General features: G+C 38.7%; 3 protein-coding genes across 3 annotated transcripts in view; 1 reads left to right on the forward strand and 2 right to left on the reverse strand.

The window, feature by feature from the left end:
- Positions 1 to 65: 65 nt before the first annotated feature.
- glod4 (glyoxalase domain containing 4) lies at positions 66 to 2,792 on the reverse strand. The gene is made up of 9 exons (XM_057351386.1): positions 2,647 to 2,792; positions 2,402 to 2,451; positions 2,160 to 2,280; positions 1,904 to 2,048; positions 1,632 to 1,768; positions 1,404 to 1,490; positions 1,169 to 1,282; positions 1,000 to 1,086; positions 66 to 911 (listed from the first exon to the last, which is right to left on the reverse strand). Exons 1-9 carry the CDS (start codon positions 2,734 to 2,736, stop codon positions 846 to 848), a joined length of 897 nt encoding a protein of 298 aa, XP_057207369.1. The 5' UTR covers positions 2,737 to 2,792; the 3' UTR covers positions 66 to 845.
- A 1,004-nt stretch (positions 2,793 to 3,796) lies between these two features.
- Positions 3,797 to 6,117, forward strand: mrm3a (mitochondrial rRNA methyltransferase 3a). The gene is made up of 4 exons (XM_057351417.1): positions 3,797 to 4,184; positions 4,460 to 4,704; positions 4,802 to 4,969; positions 5,439 to 6,117. Exons 1-4 carry the CDS (start codon positions 3,811 to 3,813, stop codon positions 5,960 to 5,962), a joined length of 1,311 nt encoding a protein of 436 aa, XP_057207400.1. The 5' UTR covers positions 3,797 to 3,810; the 3' UTR covers positions 5,963 to 6,117.
- A 718-nt stretch (positions 6,118 to 6,835) lies between these two features.
- The window catches only part of nxn (nucleoredoxin), a 65,509-nt gene continuing 51,893 nt past the window's right edge, over positions 6,836 to 20,451 (reverse strand). The window contains exons 3-8 of the mRNA XM_057351810.1: positions 16,691 to 16,824; positions 14,401 to 14,501; positions 13,897 to 14,003; positions 12,679 to 12,858; positions 12,108 to 12,232; positions 6,836 to 7,837 (exon numbers count right to left, since the gene is read on the reverse strand). Of these exons, the coding sequence (XP_057207793.1) occupies positions 7,655 to 7,837; positions 12,108 to 12,232; positions 12,679 to 12,858; positions 13,897 to 14,003; positions 14,401 to 14,501; positions 16,691 to 16,824 (830 nt within the window). The 3' untranslated portion in view covers positions 6,836 to 7,654. The remainder of the gene's footprint in view (positions 7,838 to 12,107; positions 12,233 to 12,678; positions 12,859 to 13,896; positions 14,004 to 14,400; positions 14,502 to 16,690; positions 16,825 to 20,451) is intronic.

Genomic DNA, 20,451 nt, shown 5'->3' on the forward strand with positions numbered 1-20,451 from the left:
CCCTTTGTGTTATGTGCATCGCTTTGCGGCCCCCCATATAAAGACGTATAATCTTAAACTTAGAATTTTAATTAAACCAAAAACATTCAGTTACACAATGCTGGAACCTCAATTCTTTTGGTTGGTGGTGTCATTTTTCTGATGTTTGATTGCATACAATCTATGATAAATTTCTATATTTCATAAAATGCCACAAAATCTGTGGCCCCCTGGATCCATCTTGGGGGCCCCCAGGGGGCCACGGTCCCCAGTTTTAGAACCACTGGTCTAGGTGGGCAACTCACAACCACCGTGACTGTCTTATCTACTTGCTTAATTGTTCTGTTCATAATAGAGGCCAGTGGAAAGCTCTTATAAAAGTATTACAAGGGTGATCTCTGGTAGTCAACCAAATGAAAACAAAGGAAGGTTTCTGTCTTTACACACTGGTAAGTGCCAGAGATGTTTCTGTGGAAAATACATACACATCCATGTTTATTTCAACAGTCAATGCTTATGTGAATATTTAAAACATTACAATAATAATAATAATTATTATTATTAATAATATTCTTTTGATTTTTCAAACAAAAACTATTTACATCTCAGAGAGAAAAATTACAAATTAATAATGCACATCAAACCAAAATTATAACACCCAACATAGACATATTATGGGATTATGAAATCATCCATGTTACCGTTTTTGTAGCTTTGTAGATTGTAATTATTCCAAAAAATGTTTGATTATCATTAGAAAAACATTGAAATGTATAATGACAAAAAGAACATCTGGTTCACTGGCTAGAGATCTTGGTTCTTCTTAAGCAGTCTCAATCACTATATGCCTATTACTCTGAAAGACTTTATACTGAAGCTTTATGCTTGTTGTATTTGGCAAACCACTCGTCACTCTTATCTGCAGCGATGGCCTGTGAAAGAAACAGAAATAGTTTAATGTGGTTTGAAAGTGGAAAGCAAGAATTATTGTATACTGTGTTGTGTGGAGAGAATCATTACCTTATCTAGTAATTCATTTCCATTTGGGTCCATGGCAGAGAGTTGCCTGAATGCCTCATCACCCACGTAGCATATCTCATGACCATCCTACGCAGTATGTGGAGATCAGAGTCAGCTCACCATACAGTCAGGCATTTAGTCTTAGTAAAACTTGACCATAAAGACTCACAGGATCTGCAAGGATGACAACTTCTACTGTGGCCTTTCCAGGTGTGTCTAGACTCACGAGTGGGGTTAGGATTTTGTGGTTTTCTTTTTTCACCAAGGCCTCAATATCTGGTAACTGGCAAAATATGGGCCATTTCTAATTATATAAAATAAGTGTGCTCCAAAAGAACAAGAAACTTAAAGCATACAAGGCTATTCATAAAATACAAACACATGCTCCTGTTCAATTTTCTTACCTGATCTCGAGGGCAAGCAAATGCGACCCTACCAAAAGCAGTTCCATGATCCACAGTGCCTCCAATGTCCTGTAGCTCCAGCTTACACTTCAAAAGAGTCAAAGGACATAAGTATGCATATGTAAGACTTTCTTATGAAATATGAGTTTTGAGGTCTGGGTGAGTGACATGTCCTCAAGATGTAATTATTACCAAAAATATATTTAATCGATCTTTTTTTAGCCAAACCTGATTATCTGAGAATCCCATCAAGACAGTCTTTTTGTCCTCATTTTTCTCAATAACTTTCATTCCCAGCAGGGAGGACCAATAATGAACAGAACGCTGCAAATCAGACACTGCCAAGGAAACTTTCTGGATAGGATCTTTGCCAGGAAAAGAAGCAATCGGCACAGTTAATTGTCACATTTACCAAATACTGTACATCCTTAACCATTTCATAAAACAATAGCCTAAATCTACATTATATGTTTTGTGTTCCAGTAAAGAAAGATACCCACCACTGTCAGGCTGATCTTTATCTATAAGGTAGAAGCGGTATCCTCCTGGGGCTTCAGTCATGTACAGAGAATCTCCAACTTGAGTAAGAGGCCAACCTAACCTCCTAGCATTACTCACAGCCTGACTAGACTGCAGAGTGAAACCCTAATAATACACACGGTGAATATAAGTGAACAGAGCACAAACATCATATTGACTTGTGTCTTGTTTATTTCAAAGAAAAAGTATGCATGATTACAAGGCAAAGTAATTTACCAGAAAGTCATTTCCAAGGCGGTATTCAGCCACTCCATAATTATAGGTCAACTCTGCAACAAAGTGGTTGTCTTCTGGTCCAAAGCCCACCATGGTTTTACTCCACTTTCCATCATATGGACTGAAAATATTCATGCAAAGTAAATAAATAAACAACACAGCAATGTTAAGAATTTGTCATACATGTCTACAGATACTGTTAAAACTCAAACAGTAACGTTACATATTGACATGAGACTAACCCGTTACAGGTTGCCTGGCAGCCCTCCTCAAATTCTTCATGCCGCAGAATCTGTCAATTAGAGTTTGGGTTGTTTATACATTTGGATTTTAAACGATTACATTCATTGAGGTAAAATATGCAACGTGTCAAAACCTAAGTTTGCAAATTCATCATTAACTGTCTTATCAGCAATATTAGGAAGCAAAGTCCTCAATGCGTTTTGAAGACAGGAACATACTTTTACAGAGATGTTAGTTGTCCTACCGTCATTCCTAACACATCTCTGTAAAAACGCGCTGTTTTGGTTCTGTCTCCTACTTTAAAAACGAAATGTAGAGCTCTTCTAAGTGCCATCACTCTGTCTGACAGTCTCCGACTCACACTGACTGAAAACAGTCCCGATCGTAAATTCTGAGTCGATTCACACACCTTCCGATCGATCGCTCTGCTTTCGACAGCATGCAGGACAAAAGCAATCTAAGCTTTATTTTTACGATCAGTTATATTTTTATCTACCATACTGTCGATACTAAATGCACATTTTTATAACTAATTAGTAATCTAATTAGTTTATATATTCTAATACAAAACTAAAAGTGGTATTTAAACCAAGATTTATTCTTGGTAAATACCCCCGCTGTAATTTTCTTTAAATGTATTTTTTTATTTTATTTAACCAATTCGGAGATAACAATAATGAAATGCAACTTTGCATACACTACATAAAATATACCAACAATACATTCAAAGTCATCTGAACATATAGAAGAAAAGATAAAGAAGAAAAAAATAATAATAATAATAATAAAGGAAAATATCTAAATAAAATAAAAAACAAGTATTAATCATAGTACATGAAAGATCTCGTCATATCTCTTCAAAAAAGAAATACATTTTTGTTATTAATTGCTCTTAGTGATTTGATTAAATGTTCTACTTCACATAAGAAGTGTATAAAGGTAGGTCTTTTTTAAGAAACCTTTGTTTGTGAAAATAGAATTTTGCCACAAGGATAAGAAAGTTTCTGTAGATTCTAAAGATTTGTTTTGGTTTTCAAAAAAGCAAATAATATCCTTAATGTGTAAATTACAGTCCATAATAACTTTAGAAAAACAAAAGAAACTCAACTCTTTCCAGAAAAGTGATGAAACATTACATGAGAAAAATAAATGACAAATATATTCACTTTCCATTTTACAGAAGGTGCATATATCAGCTACATCACAAAATTTCGAAACAATATCATTATAAGGGTATATATTACGCAAACTTTTAAAATGTACTTCTTTCACTTTATTAGATATACAGTATTTATATGGTAATAGCCATGTTTTCCTCCATTGAATGTTATCTATTTTAGAAGACCCCCCCTCAGTTGTAATTCGTTAGTATAGTCCGTTCGCGATGACGCAAATGATGTGAATAAATATGGCAGCGTTCATGTACAACGTGAGCCGTGGATTTATTTTAAGGGAACATAGTTTGTTATTAAGAGGACATAATCAGTTTTTGCTGGACTCGAGGAGATATGTTCGAGCTCTTCGGCGGAGACCTGTGACTGTCTTATATCCTGATGGTGAGCGAGAAACACGAATTAAATCTAAAGAATCAGCCAACAAAACCAATCAAACGTTCTTGAAACAGGGACGTGAAAGGACTGACAAGAGTGATGGTAAACACACCAACGAAAAAATGAGACCGGAAGTTGCAAACAATAGGACTAGCCATGTTAACGAGTGGATTAAGGACAAACTTGGTGGGCTGCGATACGAAAAGGCCCCTGCGGGTGATAAGAGACTCGCGTAAGTACATCAGTTATAAGTACATGCACATAAGTATTAATGGAGGAAGATGCATACAATATTATTTAACTGGAGATAGAGCTAAAAATCCTTAAATGTTTTGTGCAACATAAAAAAACACATTTGATTTTATAATTATATAAACAACAAACCACACTAATAAAAACTGTAATTGTTTTAATGTTAAACAGCTGATGGTGCATAATGGTATTTGTAATGAGGAAGGTTAGAATTAGTTTTTTAAAAGCATGCCATGACATTTGTTGTTCTCGCAGGCATGCGGCAAGTATTGGCTGCTCAAGAGCTTTTCGTGATAAGGAAGGAAAGGTTCTGCTGGAGGGGAGGCGTCTGATCTGTGATGCTCTTGCAGCTGGAGCGTCTCCTCAGACGTTGTTCTTCAGTGCAGTGGAGAGACTGCAGGAACTCCCTTTAGATAAACTTCAGCAGGCCAAACTCATCAAAGTCAAGTATGAAGACATGAAGACCTGGTCTGATCTGGTCACCCCACAAGGTGTTATTGGTCAGTTGCAGAATTGAATCAAACATCCTACTTCAATACACAGACTTTTCCAAATTGGTGTTGTCAGAATGTGTAATATACTTTCCTTAACTTACAGCCATATTCTCAAAACCTGATGCCTCTCGTCTGGCATTTCCAAAGGACACAAGACTACAGTCAGTTCCTTTGTTCCTAATATGTGACCGTGTGCGAGATGCTGGGAATATCGGGACTATTTTACGCTGTGCTGCAGCTGCAGGGTGTGACCGTGTTCTCCTCACCAAAGGTGTGTGTAATACATTTTTCTTGGAATTTGATTGGCTGAAACATTGACGTATCATGTTATTTGCACTAAATAGGCTATTTTGCTCATATTAGTGTACTCCTTTATGCAAAATTTAATTTGCACTCTTATACACTTCCTAAAAATTGACGTTTTTTAAACAAAGTGTGAGCCACTTATGTCAAACTCTTTGTATTACTTTTAATCACAACTTTACTGTCTAAACAAAACCTTGCCATAACATGTAACTAATGTACTTAATATATTTTCCATGGTCATCAAATGACAATTTTTTTCTCTACTATAACACAGGCTCTTAAAAATCTGGGTCATTTTAGCACATTTTGGGGTCTTTTATATTTCGGGTAATTTATATTTACTGTATGTATTAACCGTTTACACTTCTGGTTAATGCAAATTTGTATTTCATCATTGCACACTGATGATAAAGTTGAATTATAATTTTTTTTAGGTTGTGTGGATGCCTGGGAGCCAAAAGTTCTCCGCGCAGCAATGGGAGCTCATTTCCGCCTCCCTGTATTTTCTAATTTAAACTGGAATGACATCTCCAAACACTTACCACTGGATATCACCGTCCAAGTAGCAGATAACCGTAACCATTTTACCAAAGACCCTGTATCAGAGACGATACCAACTACTACAGAAAATGCCAGTTGGAGTGAGTACATTGAAAGTGACACTGAAGAGGAATCGGATGATGGACTTGCACTGCCGTGTGTGAAGCAGCAGGTGTACCATGAGAGGTGGGCTCAGAGGAGCACGGCATTAGTCATTGGTGGAGAGACACACGGACTAAGTCTGGAGGCTCTGCGATTGGCTGAGAAAACTGAGGGTAAAATACTTTTTGTGCCTATGGCTACAGGAGTGGAGAGTCTGAACTCTGCGATGGCTGCTAGTATACTGCTGTTTGAAGGCAGGAGGCAACTTCAGTTAGACAAAGGGCACAGAAAAGCAAGATCTAAATTATACTCATGAGTGTTTTATCTGTAATGTATAAAATAAAGGTACTGTCCGATGTTTTGCATCACAACACTGAGGGGAGAAAGACGATAATAAAACTGTGGCACTGGCTATGTGAACACACAAAAATAAAACCTAAATAAAAAATGCTAAAAGGTTCAAAAATATCGCACTTGTGGTCTTTGGTCAAATATGACCGCCACAGGAAATGAATGTGAATTTTTTTTATGTCTGACTGATTTTTTATTTATCAGAATGGTACGAAACTTGGCAACTTTTCTGGCATTTACTATGTGGACACAAAATCAATAATGAATGTGATTCTATACAACTAAATGGTCCTAACAAAATCACATTTTTACTCCTGACTGCAATAGGAAAGTATTGAGAATAGGAATAAATATTGTAATTTTTAAAAGAAAGAAATCGATCATAATTATTGAATAAATATTCCACAAGACCATAATATTCATTAATAATCTAAAATTATTGTCTAAAAATGTATTACATTCATTTCACAGAAAAAAATGTGAAACATTACTTCTGACCAAAGGAAGTATAACTGTAGCCCCTAAACAAGGACCACGGTTCGAAGCAAGAAACTGTATAAAATTTACGTACAACGGTGGAAATGTTAGGTCAATTTGAGCGGACTGGATTGGATTTTAAGATTTAGCATCGTATACTGCATGTACCGGAAAATATAAGTCATTTGATTATTGCATGCATATAAAAATGGCATACTGCAGATAAATAAACAGCAATATTAGTCTTTACTTGGGCACGATATCAATATACATTATTTAATGATATATTGAATTGATATCGCTATCAATTAAATTAATCTTAATCCTGACAAAGCCACAGGTACAAGTAGGAACACACATGTTTGACAGTGACTTTTAATGGCCATGAAGTCATTTAAAACAAAGACAGATAGAGACTGTGCTTTAATTGGCTACATTTAGTAAGGAAGCTTACAATTCAATGCTGTTTTTGTGCCTTCAAATATATCAGACCACTTTAATACAGGGGACCTTCACAGAAAATCCACTTAAATGTCATTCATGTTTGAGATGGGAACAGATCAGTCATTCAACATCAAATAACAACAAATAGGCTTAAGTCATTTTATGTATCAACAACAGCATAAAAAACAGCGTTAGCTACGTAAAGAGTAGACAGTGCCTTCTATGCACGGATATTACCATCAGCTAATGTACGCATGTATCCTCAGTTCATGTATGCATATGTTTCAGCACCCAAAGAAAAAAAAATCACAGCCATACAGAACACATGGCCACGTAAAATGTTCAATGTCTTTGAAAAAATAAAAACACATCTAACCAAGCTATAAATGTTCTACGCTCTTGATATCCAGAAGGAAATACTTATAAAAGCGAATAAGCAAGAAGAAAAACAAAGTGTTGTTCACTTGCAGCTCTAGGGTTCAATCTAATCTCTAAACGACAAAAGACGATCAACTTAAAAATCGTTTATTCCGTCGGCGCTGTAGTAAATGCAAGGCACCACAGGAGGAGGCGGCCACACGATAGAGGGGCACATCTTAAAATAAGTAAAAAGTGAGTTTCTGTTTGAACAGTCTGACAGGGAGAGAAATAGAGCACGCCTGGAGGTCAAGGGTCAGATGGAGGTTCGGGTCACAGGGTGGGGGGAGGTTAGTGCTGTCCAGGATTTCACCCCACTTCAAATGGGCTCTGGTTTGAGCTTCTCAGCCAGAAAGTCACTGACAAACTGTTCTACCACAGCCGGTGTGATCTCCTCCACATCCTTAACGTATTTGGCCCGAGCCGACATGTCCAGGATGGTGAGAAGCGGCGCAGCCTCAGGTAGGTTGGTGTAGTCCCGTAGTGAATCGGTCATATCATCCTGTAAGAAAATGTACAATTTTAACACCTAATTTTTAAACATTTTAACAATGTTAATGGAAGATGTTTTAGGCCTACAAAATTAAAACATTCAACTTTCTTCTACATGCCATCAAACTATATAATGCCTTTATAAATATAGCACACAAAACTAGTAATTGTTTTTTATACAGTTCTTTTTTTACTTGTATATTTATATTGTATATGTATATTTATTTAATGTATATTTTACAGTAGACTTTATTCTATAGCAAAGCGTCTACCGTGGATTGTAAACCAGATAGATGGAGACAGATTTAGTGAGCACTTGAGAAGCATCAACCACAGACAGACTTAAAGACAGACCGATTTGATTACTTGAAATAAAACAAAACAAAAAGAAAAACTAGTGCAGCAGTAACTCATATAAGTTGATCAGCATAGCATCACATCTCTATGCCACAAGAGAAGGGAAAATATCTTTGAACTCGCATAAGGCTAAAATATACTACAAGACTTTTGCTCAGATTTTGCCCAGATTTTCAGTCTGGACTTGTTGCAGAAAGTCTGTGCCAGTCTGCAGATTTGATCAGTTAGTGTGTTTCCATCTGAAACTATTCTTGAACTTGAAAAAATTCTGCAAGTGTATGACGTCTAGTTTAAAAAAAAATCTGTTCAGATTTTAAAAGTCTTGTAGTGTATTCCCCCACCGAGCTGAGATCTCCTATCACCCCCTACTAAGAGAAGGTTCTGCCGGGAGGATCAGGAGGGGGTAAAAACATCACATTGTGGCTTCTGAAGGAGCTACTCTGGAAAACATCAGAGAGATGCATCACACTGTGCGTGCGAGAAAGTTCTCGTTATTCCGGTAGGGGGTTTCTAAATATATGATTGTGTGGAAACAATGGGAGGTGGAGTGATCGTATTTCCGGAATGTCTTTGGAAGTCTTGTGATTGCAAGATGTGATTTAACCCTTACAACTCAAAATCGTGGAATAACAAACTTAACCCACAGGGATACATCATTAATAATTAAGTATTAGGCATGTTTGTGTTAATATTTCATGTTTGCTACAAAGAACCTTTTTAACAAACAGAAAAACGCACAAAGACCATATTTGATTCATCTATTAAAATGATCTTATTTCTCCTTATGCAATCCCTTAAATTAATAATGCATTGTCAAAAGACAACAGTGAATTTTTATGACATACAGCACAAATACATAATACGGTATTTATACTTCTGACCACAAGTGGGCAGCATGACAACAGCTTGAGTTCTCCGTTCATTCGATCTCTGACTGGCTTCCAAACTATGAACAGTAAATGGATTAAACCACACGATCAGATCTTTGGCCTGTAAAAGAGTGGCTATGCTGTTTTTGCTGCCTAAAAAGGACAAGAATGTCAACAAAAAGTTTGTGGCCTTGACTTCAAGTAATAGTGTAACAGACAGAATGGAGGTATTGTTACATTAGGGGTAATAAATGAGCGTTTTAACAGTGACTGTATAACATGCGTATAGCCATAGCCAATAGTAGCCTACTGCTACTACCAGAACATGCAAATCCATATTCAATAAAAAATGAATAGTTCACCTATAAATGAAGTTCGTGTCATTATTTAATTTAAACTCTATGTATTACAAAACCTGCATTTTATCGGTTTTACATCTGTAAAATACAAAATGAGTTTTGGTGACCACTGGTGTCAAACATATGAGACATTCGACTATTTCCAAAACATGATTCTTTTCTACATTTTCGGTTGTGCATAACTTACAGAATTGATGACATTATTTGAACCATCTGTATGTAAATGAATAAAAAAATATGTCTTTTACAAGAAATTCAAACTTAACATTACGAAAGGAATAAACAAAGCTAAACCCTAAGAGGGCTTGCAGGAAAAAATGTAAAAATGGTATATGTTGATGCATACGTTAGCAGCTCAACCATATTGTAAAAAAGGTCATAGCTTGACAATATACGATACAAATTTGACTAAATATCATTACACCCCTGCGGTGAGTAACAATGAAAACATTTATATTTTTGAATGAACTATTCCTTTAAGAGTTAGACGAACATTAATAAAAAGGTGCTGACTGATTTTCCTATAATATGGATCAACAAGTAGAGAATCACAAATGTGATCACATCCTTTACCATGGCCAAGATGAATTTCACTGTCCAATCACAGCCTACATCACACCGAGACGAAATAACCGAGTTCAGTCAATGGGAAGCACTGCATCATGGCAGACAATTCTTGACAAAATGTGACATTTTAGCATCGAGTACGACTGACCACAAAATCTTCCGTTGTGAAGATCATGATCTGATGAAATCTGCAAAAGCTATCCTACAGAAGACCAAATACAGTGAGAAATGGAGCCTGTCAGCGTAGCCCCTCCAGGCTTTAAGATATGAAAAGATACATCTCTCAGGCTGTCTACCGTTTTATGGTAAGCCATGCATCATCTTTTGTGTAGCAGCTAACCCTGTGTAAACTGTTCGTTCACCCAGGCCCTTCACACACACACACGCATGCACGCACGCACGCACGCACGCAAGCACGCACGCACACGCACGCACACACGCACACACACACACACACACACACACACACACACACACACGCACACGCAGCCTCCAGCACTGAGCTCTGTATGTAGACGCACAGGGTCAGACTGTTGCTGCCTCCAGCTGGTAGCGTGATAAGGGCCAGTGTGTTTACCGAATTGCAGCAGCCCTACAACGTGAAGTTTATTCTGCCTATTGTGGGACTGTAGCATTCCAGAAGCATTAGCCATCTGCTCATGCGAGCAAAGACACGGTTTTCCGATTGGCCAGCTCGCTATCAAGGGCCCGTTCTGATTGGTTATCCGGGAGAGCTGCGTTCTGAAGCCAAGAGAACGCAGCGGTAGACTCCTGGACATTAGGTTCAAATAAGCACATAGAAAACAAATAAAAGACATCAGTGCAGGAATGCATCTGTCTCATTGCAGATCTGGTCATTTGTCACTGATTTAAGAAATACTACCAGTTAAATAAAATTAAAGGTGTAACTGCAGTATCTGAGACATGAAGACAATTACTACATGAAATAATATAGATGGTGTATCACTCTTTAAAGATTGAAAAACGACAGCCCAACCTCTTAAAAGAGATAGTTCACCCGAAAATGAGAAAATTTGTCATTTATTCACCCTCATGTTGGTGAAGGCTTATGACTATTTCTTCTGTGAAACACAAAAGAAGATATTTGGAGAAATGTCCATACAATGAAAGTCAATGGGGGTCGATGTTGTTTGGTTACCAACATTCTTCAAAATATCTTCTTTTGTGTTCTGCAGAAGATAGAAAGTCATACAGGTTTGAAATGACATGAGGGTGAGTAAATGATGATTTCAAATTTTCTTTAAGGAATTTTCTGGGTTTCATACCAGATAATCTGGAGGATATGTTGACAAAATTAAATAATGATCCAATTTAAGACTAATTTAAAAAGATAACTACAGTATTAAACAACTTGCATTTAAGGTGTACTTTTACATTACACATTGGCATGCTACGAACTTTGCTATTGCAGAGCAAGTTGTTTTAAAGTCCCTGGTGCAATGTGGGTTTGTGTAGTGGACAGGGCTCAATGGGACATGCACATGTGCAGAGGAATGTCTGAAACTCAAACCACGGCATTGCGATATGCCATTCCTAGTATCTGCCATATATGGTTGTCACGCACGCGCACACACACACTGAACAGTGTCAACTAAGTTTGAATTAAAAGAAGAAATAAGCAACTGAGGATGGTGAGACAGAAAGTCAGCTGATCATACAGTATATTAATTGTGCTAAGTCTATGATTTACCAAAGATCAGTATGAGATAACAAGAGTTCGGTGTTATGAAAATGCTGACTTTCCTCCCACATGACATACAGTACAGAGTTGAAAGATATAGAGATGATCAGGGAGATGAGAGGGAGAGAGAAAAATGGCACAGCTGTTTCGGCACCCTCTGGGTTTAAGGTTTGCACTACATGTGTTTGCCATTCATCTCCAGCTCTTCTTATTTAGTGCATGTATGTGTTGATGAGTGCAAGACGGCTTCCCAAAGGATTGCTTTTCACAAATATACACAAAGAGATGACACATCACACTTGTGTGTAAAAGCAAGCAAACACTCGAAACTGTTGCAGCAAGAACAAATGAGTTTAACAGATCCAAAATCACAGTCGCTAAATCAGGCTTAAAGGTTTTATTACATGCATAAATCGACAGACATACCTCCCCAGCCACGAAAAACAGCAGTGGCGTCTCTTCTTCTTTGGCCTTGTATTTGGCCATAATCTTCTCTGCGATTGGCTGGATGAGCTCTTTGGCTGGCTCAAGCTCGCCCTCCTCCTCTGCGTCTGAAAGAGGGCACAAAAACATTCAAATGGGAATCGTAAGACTTGTATGACTTTCTTCTGCAGAACGCAAAAGAAGATATTTTGAAGAATGTCGGACACCAAGCAACATTGGACCCCATTGACTTCCAATGTATGGACACAAAACCACAGAGACATTTCTCAAAATATCTTCTTTCGTGTTCCACAGATGAAAGAGTCATCTATTAATGTTCTGTTGGTTGTATTTTGTTTAAACATTTGTGTAGAGTTAAAAAAAAAAAAAGAGAAGGGAAATTCTTTTGGACCTCCATTGGATCAGCAATGTTTACATTTTCTAAAGTGGTCTATATATTAAGATAATAAACATACATAAGAAATGTTGTGTTTTTATCAAAAGATCAGTGTCGAATTAAACAAAGCAGACCTGATTTTTTTTTTTAGAATCAGGGACAGTTGAAACAGCTCACCCACAAACAGCACCAGACAGGGCCCTTCGTGAAGCTGCACGGCGTTGGATTCGCTGAGCTCCAGTACGGGTCGCGGGTGCCACGGAAAGAGCCGGCACTCAGGGTCGTTGAGAACCTCCACCCGTCCCTGTCGTGTGATCATGTGACCCTCTGTGTCCAACAGGATCAGTGTGGGGATACCTAAAGTAGAAAAAGATACTGCAATTTCATTGCTCCAAAATACCCCTTCAAATAGCTTTATATTCAACAATAAATGTTTTGATATGATTTGGTCACTTCATGAAAGCATTTTGCTTCAATGCTGGAAAATTATGAATTAAGATTGTCTTTTGGTAAACCTACCATTGAAAGATATTTCGAATGCAAATACACTGTCACAAAACTTCTCAAAAGTGCGGTAAGTAATGCTGAACAGTGGCATTCATTCATATAAAGGTCAAACACACACACACGTCCAGACGGCCTGTGGTCACTGATCTCGGTCGTACACACTCAACCTCTCTTCTCAGATAGAAATCTTCCTGCTGTATTAGTGGTCTTATCACACACACAGACTTCAGGCTCGAGGGAGCATTAGTATCATATCATCCAAGACGAATTCCACACATTCCAGTCAGGATAGGCCAGGAGCCAGTTCTTTCCATCTCAATACATCCACTCCCCATGAGGAAGAGGAGAAATCAGATCACGATCAGAGAGTGGGAAAGAGACATCATCTCTTTTGTCTTTCTGTGTCTTTTGTATTTGTTCTACATTTACTGATGTTGTTTTTTGTATTGAAGTAATGGTGTATTGTTTGGCACTGCTTTATTTGTATGTTTTATGTTTGTATGCATCTTCTTTGATAATAGGAATATAAAATATATGTCATGCCAAAATTCAAATTAAATTGATAATTTCCATATTTATAAAAGAATATAGCTACGTGTACTGTGTTAAGCAAAATGAGTCGACTTAAATTTCACACACGTCATTGGCTTTTTTTAATGATGTGAAAAGAAAAAGGGGAAAGAAAGAGCGAGGTAGAGAACACTAAGAGTAAAGTAAACTTGATTCGCCGCCCACATTCCTGAGGTCCAACAGCTCAGTTTGCAGTTCCTGGCAGGTTCAGCCGTACCCAGCGATGGCCAAAGTGACATCCAACCACACACAGTTACATCAAACAACATTCCTCCACAAGACACTTCCACCTGAGCCAAAACAAGTCTACAGACGTACCTTGGATTCCATAGAGTCTGTTGAGCCGTGACCTTCTGGCCTCGTCTGTGTACGGAACCGCCAACCATGGCATCTCGCTGAAATACTGTGTAAACGACTCTTCCGACCTACATAAGAACACACCACAGATCTCAGCACGGGGTTTGTGTATGAAGAAGACTGCGTTGGGGGAATTCAGTAAAGGGCCGTTTCGCGATTAATCGCATCCAGAACAAAAGTCTGTGTTTACATAATATAAAAACAAAATATTAAAATGAATAAATGTTTATATGTAATTTAAATAATATACAAATATTAATATATACATGCACTTTTTTTTATATATCCATGTATGTGTACATGTGTGTGTGTGTTTACAAATATAAAATTAATATGCGCAGTACACAGACATATATTATGTAAACACAAACTTTAATCATTAATCGTTAAAATGTGCCCAATGAAAGTGTCCTTTACATCTAAAATAATCTGTGTAAATGTGTATGTCACTTGTGCGTGTTTTACCTATCAGCACTGATGAACACAATCTCAAATTTCTGTCCCGATTCTTTCACTTTCCGGTATGATTCCACCAACACTCGGGTTAGACTACGACACGGGGGACACTGCAGGAGAACGCACACACAAACATATTCATAAGATATGACGTGATCTCCTTAAGGGTTTCTGATAATAAACAGCAGCACTTAGCGGACCTACAGCACTTAATATTACTCTCTCTGCAGTTCAGCACTCGGCAAGAAAATAAATAAATAAATACAACAAACTAGGGCCTAGAAGGGCTTTTAAACTCATCCACTCTTTTATGGCTTGGAGGCTTTCCGGTGCTAAACACAGTCAAGATGCTTCACTCTGCTCTCTTTAAGAGACTCTCGTCTCGTGTAATTTGAATTTTGAATACTGGCATATGGTCTGGTTCAATTTGAAGCTCAGTCTGGTTAAGAACTGGACACTTAGAAAGGACCAGTTTTTAAAACTAGATATTTAGTAATAGGTAATAAAGAGGAATACATCTCCGTGCTTAAAGGGATAGTTCACCCAAAAATGAAACTTCTGTCATCATTTACTCACCCTCTTGTCATTTCGAACCTGTATGACTTCCTTCCTTCCAGCAGAACACAAGAGAAGATATTTTGAAGAACGTTGATAACCGAACAACGGTGAACGGTGGCATCCATTGACTTCTATTGTATGGACACAAAACCAATGCAAGTGAATGGCTGCCATCGCTGTTTGGTCAACAACATTTTTCTGAATATCTTCTCTTGTGTTCTGCAGAAGAAAGAAAGTCATACAGGTTTGAAATGACAAGATGGTGAGTAAATGATTAACTTAATTTCCCACAAATCGAGCCTTGCATTGATTGGCTGGGAGCCGGCTGAGACAAGACCGAAGGGATCGTCTTGTAAAGTGCAAAACCCGAAGATCATTAGGCTACGAAAAATAGTCATTAACTTCAGTGCTACATACTGTAGTATAACCAAAACCAGTTTAAATTCAGCAGGAGAGCATTAATGTGTAAACTGAATTTGGTGAGACCACAGTGTGTAACATTTAAGTTATTAATGACTATTTTTGTAGTAACGCTTTTTGGATTTACAATCACTTTGCAGACGGTTTCTTTGGACTTGTCCATGTCGCCTTCTCACATAGAGATCAATTTATATTCTCGTATTGAGGAAGACTAGGTTGTAGATCATTGTCTAAGGAATTATGTGTTATTTGTGTTATAACAACGTTTAGCTCACGAGTTATTGGTCCGGGAATCTACTCTGAACCACTCCATTGTTAATGTACGGAGCGGGACAACAGGACGTTTGAATGTTTTGCGAGATAACGCAAATATGTTTGCGAGAGAACGCAAAAGTTTTGCGAGATAATGCAAATATGTTTGCGAGAGAACGCAAAAGTTTTGCGAGATAACGCAAATATGTTTGCGAGAGAACGCAAAAGTTTTGCGAGATAACGCAAAACTTAAAAAAAAAAATTCTCTTCCCTCTCATATTTTTTCCACCCCATGTCCCTAAAGGGGCTCCGTACCTGACTAATATTATATTGTTCACAGGAATGAATAATAAAAAATCCTTCTTTGTTTCTGTATAATTGTGTGTATCTGTAAGGACACTCAAAGCCACAGAGCCACAAACTACAAAGCTACACGCTATCCTTCTGTTTCTGAGGTTATCCAAGGTCGTATATAAACTAAACTAAACCAACTGCATAATAATAATACCATCCTACTGGCACCCTTAGCTTTCTAATGTAACTTTAATAGAGCTTCACTTTACGCTGGTTAGGAGTAAGGAACGCGGTGTTAGAATAATAAACTGAAATATAAAGCCTGGTTTTGCGGCTCATCTTTACAATTTGTCTGGGTTGGGAAAATGAGGAGACTGGAAAAACAAGATCCTTCCACACTGTGGGCTGGCACAGGCAAACGGCCGTTCTGAATGGTGCCAGTCAAGAAACGCTTCCACTGTCGATGCGAATGCGTGCGTCATGTGCTGGCCTGAGTGTAAAGGGTGAGGAAATGACTTTTATAGGGGGAAATAACAGGGTGTCTGTGGAAAAGTTTTCCCATTGTGGGAAACCCAAAAGAAACAGTGGTGCCCACAGTAAAGCCCTCCCCCATAACTGGATTGCACTCAGCCTGATCTACAGTTTGAGCAATGCCATGACAATTGGTCTGTCACTAAACACACACACATAACCCAAGGGGACATAACCTAACCCAAGCCTAATACATCAGCAGAGATTTCTCAGCAATTTTGAGGCCAAACAATGGCAAACTCACCCAATGGGCGGAGAAGTAAACTGCCACATAGGATCCCTCCAGGGCACTGCTGTCTGTTGTCTGTCGGTTGTTCCTGAGCAAGGGCCCGGCCACCACCTCAGCAAAGGGCTTCGGCCCCCAGGGGAACTCCAGACCTGCAGAACGCGGTGAGAGCGGAGAAGAGGCATGACTATGATTATCGTCACACAATCCTCCATTCACTGCCAGCACAGCTACAGCTATTAAACACATGCATGTGTCATTCATATATTTATAATCCACTGTGTCTTTTCTCTGTATGCCAAAAGCGCGTGGAGACTGTCCGACGGTCGCAAATGGAGCAGATGCATATTCCAGTCATAATGTGCGGCAAACGTTCCATTTCTCATAATTCACAAGATGTAATGCAGTGGCAACATTTGTTTTACCATTCGTTTCGAATGGAATGGATGAAGAGTTTTATGGTTAAACAAGATTAACTAAACTGAAAGAGAAAAACGGATAATAGAAGTAGTCTATAGGCACTGCCATACTGGCTATAGCATGTCAAATTCAGTCTGCAACCATATTTTTAATGGGATAGTTCGATCGAAAATTCGGTCACAAATTACTCACCCTCAAGTTGTTCCAAACCTGTAAATTTCTTTGTTCTGAAATATATTTGGAATAAAGTTAGCAACTGACCTTTCTGGTAGTCAATGGTGCCCCAGAAATCTCAGTTGTAAACATCTTTCTTTGTGTTCAACAGAACAAAGAACTTGATACAGGTTTGGAACAACTTGAGGTTGTACATTTTTTGGGGGAACTATGCCTTTAACTGGGTAAAATAATTTCATACTTGCCAAAACAAAATCAAATATGTACTTAATAACTTAAGTGATCAGTCACATGAGCCACATGCACTGAATAGGAGTATTTCGAAAGCACAAAAATGTCTGAGGTCTGTATCAGTATCCAGGGGCAGTTCTAAGGCGAGTGGATATCCGGGGCTTAGCCCAGAGACCTCCACATATGTGTTCGGCGCCGAAGCGTTGGTGCCTATAGGCCTGTGGATAGTGTGCAGACATATAGAGCCAGTGCACTTGCAAGTTCGATTTCCGTCTCGAGCATATTTTGCCGGTCCCACTCACCTGTCTCTAACCAAAGCTTTCCTGTCTGTTCTCCACTGTCCTATCAAATAAAGGCAAAAAGCCCCTAAAATATAACTTTAAAAAAAGACAGAGGGAAAAAGCGACGCAGCCAGCGTTTTGCATGTGTTTTTACATGCAACATGTGAACGGCCCTAACATTTCTATGATAAAACAGTTATCAAACATTAACTGTGAAAGAGCCAGCGCGATGAAAGCAGCAAAATGTTTAAAGCGGACCTTAAAGGGTAACTCCAGCCAAAAATGAAAATTCTGCAATTAATTACTCGCCCTCAAAGTAGTTTAACATCTGTATGACCTCCATTTTTCCCCAAAAACGCCAATTAATGTAGTTTTGGAAGCTTTCTGACTCCTCAGATTGTAACGCAACCAAACACACGACAGTGCATCCGGTGTCAGCATCGCTCGACGCATGCGCGTTCTGATGTAGAGCACAAAAAGTATCCTCGTCGCATTATATTAATTTATACTGAACCACCGGAGTCGCGTGGACAATTTTACGATGTCTTTGGCAGTTTCAGCGCTTTGAGGATTGGTTGCGTTGCGTTGCAATCTAAGGAGTCAGAAGGCTTCCAAAACTACCTTAATTTGCGTTTTTGGGAAAAATGGAGGTCATACAGATGTCAAACTACTTGAGGGTGAGATTTTTGGCCGGAGTTACCATTTAACCTCGGCTTCTGTTCACAGCAAATCAAGCATTCTTTCAGTCGTATATTGCACTCATATGTAGCATCAGTAGCCTACTACATGTCATCTGTCTTACTCACTACGCCACAGAAGCTGCTGGGAAATTGGTGTTGTTTTTACACTCTAACCTTTTTTACGGAGAAGGACCCACTCACTTTTGCCCATGGGTAGACGCGCCAAAGAAGCAAAATGTAAACGGCCCCTAAGTGATTCGTACACGGCATGGTAATAAAACATTCAGAGCTTTACTGAAAACTTTCGGGGCTTCAGCCCCCTTAGACAACGTCACGTTATGACATCACCAATTATGACATCACCCACTATGACAACATCATCACAGTTTTATAAATAATTACCTGTTAAAAAATTGGTTTTGTACATAAAATTATAATTTAGGTGGTCTTTTATGGTCCTTCTAACACACCCCTTGTTTCAGGCCTAACATTGAAGGATGTAAATACGTTTTTATGCAAAGGTGGTTCTTTGTTACAGTGTTCATTAGCTGAACTGGGCACAAAGCAATGAGTTGTTGCTACTGTTGCTGTGGTTTACTCCCACACATTCAGCCAGGGGGCTTTTGTTACGCAGGGGCCCCTTTACACTACATTAAACCCACTGACTTCTCAAACTTCTCCTTACTGACAACTGTTTACACGTTTACATGTACACACGCCACATATTCCTGTTCTCACACGCTTTTTAACAAAAACTCTTAGCTAAGCCCCTGTTTCATCACGTCAGGTCATTAATCCCGCATGGCAGTGTTGTCTAATGATAGTTGTGCTTCATGAACCACAGAGTTAATTCTTCACAGTTAAGGTTGGCTACAGTTGGACAAATAAACATATGGATTAGGCAGGCAGGAGATGAGGGGCATCTATCACAACAATCACATGACAAATTTCAGCAATGTTTCTGTATATTACAATCCCTAATATAAATCACAGTGATTCCCATAAATAACATAAGTTAACATTAATATCAATATTAAATGGCTGGATCACACCTAGGGATGTAACAATATTATCAATATCGGGCCCTATTGTACACCCGGCGCAGCGCAAGTGTTTTTGCTAGTTTCCGCCCGACACCGTTCTCATTTTCCCGTCCTGTGCCGCGTTGTTTAAATAGCAAATGCATTTGCGCTCATTTGTGCGCCCATGGTCTAAAAAGAAAGGTGTGCTCAGGCGCATTGTTGGCGCGTTGCTATTTTGAGGAACTGAAAATAGACTGCGCAGTGATGGCGCAAGATGGCGCAATCTTTTTTTGTTACTTACTGTAAAGAGCACATTATGAATATGCGCCTATAGGCGGGTGCACAGCGCTCGTACATTCTGCTTATTACACACAGAGGGACGTGCAGCAGCACACAATAATGCCAAATATTACAAAAAAAATGGATTACAATGTAAAATATTATTATTGTGGACATAAAGATAAAAATCCGGCTTGTCCTGTAGACGGTCTGCTTGCGCGCTTTAACTTCTCGCATGAGCAGGCGCGTTTCCTTTCTGGAGAAGTGTCTGCTCTTCCGAATTCCGCCGTGTAAATTGCGAATCCGCCATGGCGCGAGCGCAACTGGCTCTTAAAGGGAATGGGAGCTTAGACTCTGATTGGGTTACTGCATGTTTGGCCCACAAAACACCCATTACTCATTAAGAGAATCGGGACAACCCATTTAGACCATGCGCCCGGGGGCGTGCCGACCGTTTTCCCATCGATAAATTAGCAAAAGTGGATTCGGACACTCCCTGAGTGAACCTGCGCCGTGCACTTTAAACCATGCGCTTAGATCGTGAAAATAGGGCTCATTGTGTTATCGCAATAGCAAAATTGTCTCAATATTATCGTGGTCACATGACTGTATGATAAGATAGGTCTTCCGGGCCTAACATAGAGAATGTTAGAAAAAATAATAGATGTTATCTTTGGCAAGGTCCATCTGGT

The sequence above is a fragment of the Triplophysa rosa genome, linkage group LG14, assembly GCF_024868665.1.
Source record: "Triplophysa rosa linkage group LG14, Trosa_1v2, whole genome shotgun sequence".
In the NCBI taxonomy this organism is placed as follows: domain Eukaryota; kingdom Metazoa; phylum Chordata; class Actinopteri; order Cypriniformes; family Nemacheilidae; genus Triplophysa; species Triplophysa rosa.